The sequence below is a fragment of the Mytilus californianus genome, unplaced genomic scaffold, assembly GCF_021869535.1.
Source record: "Mytilus californianus isolate M0D057914Y unplaced genomic scaffold, xbMytCali1.0.p SCAF_9, whole genome shotgun sequence".
NCBI classification, from domain to species: Eukaryota; Metazoa; Mollusca; class Bivalvia; order Mytilida; family Mytilidae; genus Mytilus; species Mytilus californianus.
In genome coordinates, this window is record NW_026262745.1 from 28,762,768 (window position 1) to 28,775,146 (window position 12,379).

At 32.3% G+C, this 12,379-nt stretch overlaps 2 protein-coding genes across 5 annotated transcripts in view; both read right to left on the reverse strand.

Annotated features, from left to right (window-relative positions):
- Positions 1-12,379, reverse strand: part of LOC127714093 (proton-coupled amino acid transporter 4-like) — a 30,639-nt gene that overhangs the window by 15,184 nt on the left and 3,076 nt on the right. For both annotated transcript variants that reach the window (XM_052220050.1, XM_052220051.1), the window contains exons 2-6: positions 11,479-11,645; positions 10,294-10,384; positions 7,017-7,105; positions 5,129-5,221; positions 25-109 (exon numbers count right to left, since the gene is read on the reverse strand). In XM_052220050.1, coding sequence (XP_052076010.1) covers positions 25-109; positions 5,129-5,221; positions 7,017-7,105; positions 10,294-10,384; positions 11,479-11,645 — 525 coding nt within the window. The remainder of the gene's footprint in view (positions 1-24; positions 110-5,128; positions 5,222-7,016; positions 7,106-10,293; positions 10,385-11,478; positions 11,646-12,379) is intronic.
- LOC127714088 (heat shock 70 kDa protein 12B-like) overlaps positions 1-12,379 on the reverse strand; it is a 181,878-nt gene that overhangs the window by 7,524 nt on the left and 161,975 nt on the right. Inside the window, exon 6 of one of the 3 annotated variants that reach the window (XR_007987554.1) lies at positions 7,977-9,504. The exons of 1 other annotated variant lie outside the window; for it this stretch is intronic. The gene's annotated coding sequence lies outside the window, so the exon portion shown is untranslated. Of the gene's footprint in view, positions 1-7,976; positions 9,505-12,379 lie in introns of those variants that run through there. One more of the 3 variants, XR_007987552.1, reaches the window with a different exon arrangement.

The window sequence follows — 12,379 nt, forward strand, 5'->3', positions numbered from 1 at the left end:
AGACAAAAATACTTATTTCAATACCTGTTTAACATTCTGTGCTATAAATACAAGATAAACACAACAAAATCCTATCTGTGTCATCACTAAAAAAATAATGACCACCATTCTGAAAAATAAAACAATTACATAAACATGATTCTTAGAAGGTTGTGTCATCATATGTAATCATCATTGTAAAGTAGAAAATACTTATTGATTTTGTGGAGTGTAAGGAAATCAGACAAAGCTAGACATTGCATATGATTTCATGCAAAGTATAATCAACACATTATTAGATATTGAGGAAAATTTTTAATGCTCAATGGGTATTATAAAAATTCAAAGTATCCTCAAACAGGAAATGAATGCCTGAATCACGTCAAATGGAAAATGGCTTACACAGTAAAATGCAACATTAAAAATTTCCAGCCACAAATATAAAATTATTCCTTTAAATATATGAAACAAAAAGTTAGGTACAGACAGTTAAAATCCCTTTGACTGACTTGTAGTTTATACAGGAAATGTATCTAAATTTTTTTTCCCAAAAAATATTGATACTTTTTTTTTTCTTTATATAAATGAATATGTTTAGGACCAATATAACATATAATAATTGACTAATAAAAATTCTGATATTTATGTATTCAATACACAAACTATGACAATTGTTTGTTTATACATATAATCAGAAGTCCATTACTAGACGAAGTATGCAACCCGCTATATAGTAAGGCGATCACGTTGTCCCCGTACTTCCAACTGTGATTGAAACGGGATTTGAGCGAGATTGCTATTAATAGTAATAAAATCAATGGCCAATTTTTTTGCAATGCATTCTGGGTAGAGATAATTTATGAAAAACACCCTATAAACTAATTAGCACACTGTTGAAAATAATGTTTGACCATCGACGTGTTAATGAATAGCAGATCCTAGCATATTATATCAGTGTCATGAGTCATTATATATGATGGTTTTAATATTAAAGGATAAATATGTTTGTATAATTTATCAATTTAAAAACTACATTTATATCCGTAGAAAAAATTGTCAGACGGAATAAAAAAGCTCACTTCCGTTTGATTTTAGAGTTAATTGTGAAAAAATTGCCATTAAAAAGTTGGCAAGGAAAAATTAGGTCGGAGAATTGTGTATCCATATACAGTACAAGTAACGCTGGATTAGGAATGAGTTTAATAGGAATAAACATTCTATTATATTTATTTTAAGAATATATGTTACGAATTACAAATTTCAAGAAATAATTTTTTTTAAAAGTTAAACAGGAATTCTGCAGATATAACCATTTTTAGCAAAATTAACAAATTGTACCCTCAATTTTGAAACTAGAGGCTCTCAAGAGCCTGTGTCACTCACCTGTATTTACTGATTTATTGATTTAATTTGGAAATCATGTAAAATAAGGTTAAAATCATAATTAATAGTATTAGATATTAGATATTATAATGATATCTAAGATAATAACAAAAAACTGCAAAATTTTTGTAAAATTACTAACTCAGGGGCAGCAACCCAACAACGGGTCGTCGGATTTGTCTGAAAATTTCAGGGCAGATAAATCTAAATCTGATGAACATTTTTGCCACCTGTCAAATTTGCTCTAAATGCTTTAGTTTCAGAGATATAAACCAAAAACTGCATTTTACCCCTATGTTCTATTTTTAGCCATGGCGGCCATCTTGGTTGGTTGGCGGGGTCATCGGACAAAATTTTTAAACTAGATACCCTAATAATGATTATGGCCAAGTATGGTTAAATTTGTATCAGTAGTTTCAGAGAAGAAGATTTTTGTAAAAGATTACAAAAATTTACGAAAAATTGTTAAAAATTGATTATTAAGGGCAATAACTCCTAAAGGGGTCGACTGACAATTTTGGTCATGCCAACTTATTTGTAGATCTTACTTTGCTGAACATTATTGCTGTTTACAGTTTATCTCTATCTATAATAATATTCAAGATAATAACCAAAAACTGCAAAATTTCCTTAAAATTACCAATTCAGGGGCAGCAACCCAACAACAGGTTGTCAGATTTGTCTGAAAATTTCAGGGCAGATAGATCTTGACCTGATAATCAATTTTACCCTTTGTCAGATTTCCTCTAAATGCTTTGGTTTCAGAGATATAAGCCAAAATCTACATTTTACCCCTATGTTCTATTTTTAGCCATGGTGGCCATCTTGGTTGGTTGGCGGGGTCATTTTTAAAACTAGAAACCCTAATGATGATTGTGGCCAAGTTTGGTCAAATTTGGCCCAGTGGTTTCAGAGGAGAAGATTTTTGTAAAAAGCTAACGATGACGACGGACGACGGACGCCAAGTGATGAGAAAAGCTCACTTGACCCTTCGGGTCAGGTGAGCTAAAAAAAGAGGGGAAATTTAATTGTATACCCTTTCTTCAATTTCGAATATCTTCGATCCTGTGTAACTGAGATCTTGACGGTAATACTACCGCGGATGATGGTGTGGACGAACAAAGGTTATCATTTCATTCAGATATTGTTACATTTATCCGTTAAAATACATGTAAAAAATGCCGTTCACAACACGTGCATTCGACGTATAAATTTTATAGATTAAAATTGTTGGACAAGTTGCGATCACGATCTTTGTAAACAAATGAGTAATAAATATATATTCTTTATGTAAGTATACTTCATACAGAAATATGATGAAGTCTTACTTCAAAAACCTATAGCTGTAGTTTAATTTGTTAAAATACTAAATCAATCTCAAGGGTTAAGTTGGGCCATAAAGAAATAAAGTAATCCCTGGAACTGTCCGGTTCCAACAGTAAAACCCTTTCTTACAAGTGTGGGATGTATACATTAATAGCAACAGGTCGGATTAGGGACTTTAAATCCAGTACCTCGCGTATTCAGGATGAATGTTACGATCTCTGATGTTAAATATAACACTTGCGACAACTCTTTGATGGGCCTGAAATGCATGATATATTTGCCACTGAACGTAAAGCTAGCAACACACGATAAATCAAAACTTTAATCCGCATGATCTACAGATGTCTTCAGTCTTGTGAGTATAAAACAAAAAAAAAAGGACTATTACACGTTGCAACACTGACTCACGTATACATCTTATGATGGCGAACGTAATGAAGGACAGACAGGAGAAGAGTAACAAGAGTGCACACGCTGAAATGCCTCGCCTTCTTTACTAATCATTGATATTATGTTGATAGTCCTAAATATAAAGCTTTATTACAACTGTCACATAAACTTAACATTAACCAAGAAAACTAAACATTGACCAATGAACCATGAAAATGAGGTCAAGGTCAGATGAACCATGCCAGGCAGGCATGTACAGCTAACAATTCTTCCATACAACAAATATAGTTGACCTCTTGCTTATAGTTTTAGAAAAACAGACCAAAACACAAAAACTTAACACTGAGCAATGAACTGTGAAAATTAGGTCACGGTCAAATAAAACCTACGCAACTAACATATAGATCATAAAATATTTCCATACACCAAATATAGTTGACCTATTGCATATAGTATTAGAAAAAAAGACCAAAACTCAAAATCTTAACTTTGACCACTGAACCATGAAAATGAGGTCAAGGTCAGATGACACCTGCCAGTTGGACATGTACACCTTACAGTCCTTCCATACACCGAATATACTTGACCTATTGCTTATAGTATCTGAGATATGGACTTGACCACCAAAACTTAACCTTGTTCACTGATCCATGAAATGAGGTTGAGGTCAAGTGAAAACTGTCTGACGGGCATGAGGACCTTGCAAGGTATGCACATACCAAATATAGTTATCCTACTACTTATAATAAGAGAGAATTTAACATTACAAAAAATGTTAACTTTTTTTTCAAGTAGTCACTGAACCATGAAAATGAGGTCAAGGACATTGGACATGTGACTGACGGAAACTTCATAACATCAGGCATCCAGGTCTTCCACCTTCTAAAATATAAAGCTTTTAAGAAGTTAGCTAACGCCGCCGCCGGATCACTATCCCTATGTCGAGCTTTCTGCGACAAAAGTCGCAGGCTCGACAAAAAAACTATGTCTCTTAATTTGAAATAGATAAAAGACAAGAGATGTTTGAAATTTGAAATTGTTTCGAAGTCATCGGAAGCAACAAATGGTCGGATATTTTTTGACAAATGTATTTCGGTAGAAGCGAAGAAAAAACCTGTCTTTTGCTTATTCACCACCTTATATAGCTTCCTTGATGCCCTAAGTAACCGAGACATAATTCGTCAACACAACGTGCTATATCAAAAAAAGAGGCAATTATGACTATATTTTGACAAAAACAACTGTATCTTTTAAATAGACGATACATTTTTAGTCCGACACGGCAGATTTTATAGTTCTCATTGAAAAATGGTACCAATGTATTTGTTTATAAAATTTTATATCATTTTCTAAATGTTGAATTAAAACGAAGTTAAATAACTGGCAATAAGAAACCACCGCACTAAGTCGGCACACTTCATTTACAATAAACTGATAATTAATCAAACACTCGAGGAGACTAATTAACAGCTATCTGTTTGATGATAATATTTGTACCCATGATTCCATAGTTATAAAATGAGATTTGGGAGGACCACCTATGGGGCTTTCCACTGATAATGGGGACATCGTGATCGCCTTACTATATAGTACAGCTTGTACACTTCGTCTAGTAATGGACTTCTGATATAATATACACAAACTATGACAATTATATATATATATATATATTATATATACACAAACTATGACAATGGTCTATATATATATTATATATATAAAAGAAAAAACTAAGAAAATTGATTCCTGAATTTTTCTTCAATTGATTAAAATAAAAAAAGAAGACCTAAATGGCAATTTTGTAATAAATTTAAACCAAAAAAAAATCTTGCAAAAAGCAGAGATTTTTTTGACAGATTAGTTTCAAGAAAAATACATACATTAGAAGATATGAATGGACTGCAACTGTGTTAATGACTGACAAGAAAAGAAAAGGAGTTGAGGTCAAATGAGTAGATCTTTTGGATAAAAAAATTTCTATAATTTATCATGTTGCCTTAGTAAGCAAAGAAAGATTACACCACAATATTATATCAATAATGGAATTTACCTTCCTACACTTGACCACCGTCGTAGTCTTTCTGGTCCAGTTTGTAGAGCTGTTTCAAGTATACTTGCATAATCTAAGGTAGGTTTATTAACTCTGCAAACAAAATTATTAAAAATACACAACTTGTAAATACATCAGTATAAACAGCATCAAGTTACTCGTGTACAATTTAAACTATTTTCAATGTCAATATCTAATCAGATTTATGATGGGTTTTTTTTTTATAGTTTCTAATTTTAGCCCAAAATTAATAGAAAAAACATTTGGAATCACAATCAACTTTTGGTTGTAAAATAAAGCTAAACATTGTCTATCTGATGCAAATTAATCAATTTTTGTACTACATGTCCCTACATACAAAATTTTGCCATATTTTATCAAAACTGTTTTCAACAGCACTGTGGTCTAAATATGCATGAAATATTTGCCACAGGACATTAAGCAATCAGCAATCAATCAATCAACAGCACTGTACAATCACCATTATGATTTAAGGTATATTAGTCCATACCGTTGAAAAAGTATTATGAATCTTAACTTAAAGAACATTAATACAGTTCCTTATAGATTGTACATGTATATGGAAGAAAGAAACAGTGGCTTTTACAATAACTAAGGAGCATAGTTACAAAGAAATTACAATACAAAAACTGCTGTTTTCTACAAAATCCTACACAGAATATTACAACAGTTGTACATTGCTATCCACATCATTTGCATTATTAGAAATACTTTATACTATAATAAGTTATAAGCACATTTGCTAGTGATTTTTATGCCACTTTATTTTTGATAGATCATGTTCACCAGGCTACGTTATACCAATATATAAAACTTGGTGGCTTCACATACAAATCATGTAAACATAATGTACAATTAACATTGGTTAAAAAAAAAAATAAAGAAAAGAACTTAATGTATTTCCATAATTGTTCATATTGAATTGTAAACTGGAGTACTTCCCTCAAAAACTTGACTTTAAAGTCCTTCAGACTTGTATTACAGTATAGTACTTCCTTAAAAACTTTTACCTACAAGTCCTTCAGACTTTTATTTCTCTGTGAGTGTATTGTTCCAGATTCATTTCAACAAACACCAGGATTTTTTTTTAACTGTATAAAATGTCTTACCTTATATATAGAATATATAAATTATATATATATATATGTATATATATAATTACTCAGGTGATAGTTGTCTCAATAGCAATAATACCATATCTCTGTATCTTTATAAATACAAAATGTATTGTATGAGGTACCAGTTTCTAATAACCATCTATGCAGAATACAGGTATATAAAATGTATACATCAATCTTCTGTTTAATGTGTCTAACCTTCTACACACAGCTAATAACGTTATACTCTTTCTTTTATGATTCCCTTACTACTACACAGAATTAACAGTAATTGTACGATTGTACCTCAAACTGCTGTCTTTTATGGTACCCTATCTTCTTTTCAGAGTTAACAGTAGATTTACCCTGCTGTGTTCTAAGCTGAAACTTGAGTTTTACTGTGTGTATTGTTGTGTGTTTGTTTATTCTACATTGGCTAAAGGTATAGGGGGAGGGTTGAGATATCACAAAACATTTTTTTAACCCAGTCGCATTTATGCGCTTATCCCAAGTCAGGGACCTCAAGCCTTTGTTAGTCTTGTATATTTTTAAATTTTGGTTTATTTATATGTTTTGGAGTTTAGTGTGGCGTCCATTTAGGTGAACTAGTATACATTATTGTTTAGGGGCCAGCTGAAGCCCGCATATAGGTACAGGATTTTCTCGCTGCTTGAAGACCCATTGGTGGAATAGGGCTGTTTTCTGCTCTTTGGTCGGGTAATTGTCTCTTTGACACATTCCCCCTTTCCATTCTCAATTCTATGACTTACCTTTTGCATAGAATGTTACAACAATTAAGGAGCATATGCATACAGTATATAGCAATTCCTCCAATGGCCAATATACCAATGGTTCCAACCTAAGTTAAAAAAAAAATCATGAAATAAGGTAATTAGCTATATGTTTGGAGCATCAAAAATATTATTTCAAATTTTGTAATAATAACTCCTTACCATTATATCAAAGGCCCTAGTCAATAACAGTAAACTACAACACTGATGGTTACAGATTATTAGAAGTAATTGTATTTATGTCTATTTACTGGTGATACCATTATATATTAATATGTATAAAAGATGTAGGATAAACATCAATGAGACAGCAACCAACCAACAAAAAACCCTCAAATGATCCCAAATTGTCTCTTAATAAATCAATCTTTTAATCACCCAAAAAGTTGTAAATAAAATCAACAGATATTATATAAGATATGCCTGTAACACCAACAATTTCTTAAAAGGATAAACATATATTAGAAAAAGACAAGGTGATTCCTGACTTGTGAAAGCACATTAACAAATGTAGTTGTTAAACTAGTCTTGACTAACTCAACAAAAGGTACCTATAAGAATGAACAATAAAAATCAGTCAAAAAAAAAACAAAACAAACATTAATGTATAATATAAAATTTTTACAACCTTCCTCTCCCACCCCCAAAACACAGGTATAAGTAAACAATGCTACATAATACTGTATCAAATAATGGTGTCAGTTACTGACAGAAAGCTTGAAGTAATTTATCTACTGACATAGAAGTAATGTTGTCCTACTTTCTAATATCAGTCATTGTACATCCACATGTAGATTTTATACAGTTAAGTCATGAATAGTGCAGGAAGAATGTCATTTTACATGCTCAAAGTAACTTTTAGTACAGAATTTTAATACAAATAAAATGCTCCGCAGGGCGCAGCTTGATACGACCGCAGAGGTCGAACCCTGAACAGTTGGGGCAAGTATTAAAGAACAAAAATTAAGAATCTAAATACACGGTTAGATTCGGCATATCAAAGAACCCCAATAATTCAATTTTTGATGAAATCAAACAAAGTTTAATTTTGGACCCTTTGGACCTCAATGTGGACCAATTTAAAAACGGGGCCCAAAATCCAAAAACTTAATACACGGTTAGATTCAGCATATTAAAGAACCCCAAGAATTCAAGAATAAAACCCCATTGAAATTGGTCAAGAAATAAGCAATTTATACGAAGTATCTTCTTTTGCACAATACTGTGCAATTGAATATTTCTTGCTATTGCGCAATACTGTACAATTGACAATTTCTTGCTAATGCGCAATATTGTGCTATTGGATATTTCTTGCTATTGCCCAATACTGTGCAATTGAAGATTTCTTGCTATTGCGCAATACTGTGCAATTGAAGATTTCTTGCTATTGTGCAATACTGTGCAATTGAAAATTTCTTGCTATTGCACAATACTTATTATATAATAATTTACACATCCTGTTTGGTGTTTATCTCCTACCATATCATTATTATTTGTTTTTAAATATAATTCAGAAATAACCAACTTAAAATGGAAAATTTTAAAAGAAAAAAAAAGGAAAAAAAGAAAAAAAAGGAAAAAAAAAAAAATCCCCCCCCCCCAAATTTTTTGAACCCCCTTATGATTCATCACCCCCAAACTCAATCCCAGCCTTCCCTTTGTGGTATGGTACCTTGCAGTACAATTTCAGAGAGATCCATACACTTGAACACAAGTTATTGTCTGGAAACTAGAAAAATGCTTGTTTTTAGGCCCCTTTTTGGCCCCAAATTCCTAAACGTTTAGGGCAATTACGCCCAAACTCAAACCCAGCTTTCCTCTTGTGATATGGAACCTTTTAGTACAATTTAATAAAGATCCATACACTTACACACAAGTTATTGTCCTGAAACTAGAAAAATGCTTGGTTTTTCCACCTTTTTGGCCCCTAATTCCTAAAATTTTGAGGCAATTACCCCCAAAATCAATCCCAGTCTTCCCTTTGTGGTATGGTACCTTGCAGTACAATTTCAGAGAGATCCATACACTTGAACACAAGTAATTGTCAGGAAACTAGAAAAATGCTATTTTTGGCCCCTTTTAGGCCCCTTATTCCTAAAATTTTAAGGCAATTACGCCCAAACTCAATTCCAGCTTTCCCTTTGTGATATGGAACCTTGTAGTTCAATTTCAGAAAGATCCATACACTGACACACAAGTTATTATCATGAAACTAGAAAAATGCTTGTTTTTTGCCCCTTTTTTGGCCCCTAATTCCTAAAATTTTAAGGCAATTACCCCCCAAAATCAATACCAGCATTCCCTTTGTGATATGGAACCTTGTGGTACAATGTCAGAGAGATCCATACACTAACACACAAGTAATGTCTGGAAGTTACAAAAATGCTTATTTTTGGCCCCTAATTCCTTAACTGTTGGTACCATAACCCCCAAAATCAATCCCAACCTTCCTTTTGTGGTATTGAACCTTATGGTAAAATTTCATGGAGATCCATTCACTTAAACTAAAGTTAGAGTGCGAAAACCAATGTGTCTTCGGACTACGACGACGACGCCAACGTCATACCAATATACGACCAAAATTTTTTTAATTTCTGCGGTCGTATAAAAAGATTAAACAAGTAAGATGACATAAATTCCCATGACAGTCGGGTGATGGGATGACCCTGTGATGTCATGAAATGTAGTCATTTGTAACGAAATGCAAACTTGATCTGTAACTCATTAATACACCCTAATGAATTAACAATCAGCTCGTTATCTACAGGAATTGTGAAAAGAATCCTAGACAGGTACATTTTATTATCAATTTTTTTCAAAGTCTAAAGCAGCTGTATTCCATGAAAATGAGGTAATCAAAAAATTTGAAGTTGATTTGTGACAAAACAGCTGTTTGTCAACTTATTTTCTATAGATCAACCAAAATATATCCTATTTACAGTGTTTTAAATTCTACAAGAAAAACTGCTGTTCCAAAGATTTATTTTGCAGATATCTTTACCATTTCCATTATATTTCATTTTAACAGGTCATTCAAAACAACAACTGGCTTATCTGCTGGCCTAAATTTGAACACTACCTTCCAATATATATAATGCATACAATATCAATCTATGTTCAAAAATGTGTGGAGAATAGGATTTACTATAGAGGACATTTGTTTGAAAATTTAAAAAAATCAAACATCAACAATTCATAACCAAATAATCTTTTGTGTCATTATACTTTTACTAAACCGATCTACATAACTTCTTACCCATAATCCAGCATTTTTGATTGCAGATGGCATGGCTAATATACCTGTTCCTATGTTGCCTTTCAACAGATGCATCAAACTTGAACAATTTCTGAAATACAATGTACAAATTATACCAGCCATTCAAAGGGTTTACATACCAAGATACGGTTACTTAAAATATCCTTAACATGAAATACAGATAACAGTTACTTAACTTTTGTAGGAGGCTATAATACCCGCTATTATACCCCCACTGAATTTATGGCAAATTTTACTGTTTAACAACAACATCCAGACATCGCTCAAGAAAATAAAAGGAACATTGAGCACTCACAAACATGTTTAACCCCGCCACATTCTTTATGTGCCTGTCCCAAGTCAGGAGTCTGTAATTCAGTGCATGGTTGTCGTTGTTCCATGTCTGTCATATTTGTTTTTCTTACGGTACATTGTTTTGTTATAAATTAGGCCGTTAGTTTACTCAATTGAATTGTTTCATACTTTTCATGTCGAAGCCTTTAATAGCAGACTATACGGCATGGGTTTTTCTCATTGTTGAAGGGCGTACGGTTGCCTATAATTGCTTACATCCACTCCATTTGAACTTTGGCAGATAGTCTCATTGGCAATCATACCACATCTCCTTATTTTATATCTTGAGTACTCAAACATTAAAATCAACCTGCCACATGGGTGAGTGTCTGTCCCATATTAAGTACAGAAACTAAAAAGCAGCTTTAGGATTTGAAACTATATATGGTGGTTCGTGTAGTAGTGAAAACATGATGATTTGTAATGTCATGGCATGCCACTTTATATAGTACTGTATTCTTATCTGCCACTAAGCACTATATGTAGTTACTGGCCACTATATTTCAAGACAGTTCAGCCACCATTATTTTTTTGTTGTTGTTGGTCTATTTGTAGATCGAGTTCACTTTCTGATTTTCTGTCATTTTTGTTTAAAAAGTTTGGAAATTGTCGATATTCAGGGAATTTTAAAGTACATCATCTATTGTTATAAAGTTATTCATCTTTAGTTGCCATATGGCAATTTATGATTTGGGTGTCTTGTCTTATTACACAATGTAACATATACCCCATTTCTTTTTGACTAACAGACTTTTAGAAATTATTTTTGACAGGCATCAATCATCCTCAAAAGACCTGTTTTAAATATTACAATACATTTTGTGTACCTACCCTACTTTTTGATGACTTTTGTCCTCCTCTATTATAATGCTGCTTTGACTTTGTGGTATGTATTCAGAATGGCTACTCCAGTGTATCTCAGCTGATGTCATAGACTGATCACACGATGCCACATTTACATCTGGTAAGAGCTTGTTTTCCTCAGAATTTTCCATCATCTAAAAAAAAAATTTAAACACAAGTTGAATCTCAAAATTGTTTTTCAAGTACCTTCTAAAGCATTTGAATTATCCTAAAGGTCAATGAAATTTAACACAGAGGTGAATGGTCAAAAGATCAGTGAATTTGGTGTATTAAATTTTTAAATTTATTCTTCTTAAAGATTTTTATAAGAATTTCATTAGAATGTTTACAAATATTTAATAGTATTCAGTTCTTATCTTTTTTCTTAAAAGTTAAATGGAACTTTTATTGGTACAATATATTTATCAAATCAAATTTAAATAACAACTATATATATAAAAATAAATCAACATAAAATTGAGAATGGAAATGGGGAATGTGTCAAAGAGACAACAACCCGACCACAGAACAGACAACAGCAGAAGGCCACCAACAGGTCTTCAATGCAGCGAGAAATTCCCGCACCCGGAGGCGTCCTTCAGCTGGCCCCTAAACAAATATATATACTAGTTCAGTGATAATGAACGTCATACTAAACTCCAAATTGTACACAAGAAACTAAAATTAAAAATAATACAAGACTAACAAAGACATACATACATGTATGTGATTTTCCAATGTTTAGTCTGTCCAGACAGTAGATGGGTGACAAGAAATGTAAATAGTATATATTGAAGCCAATCAATTAGTTAAATAACCTTCAATTAATTTTTTTTTTAAAACTTCAACACAATTTTGTTTGTACACTTGAAAAGTTTATTCAATTGCA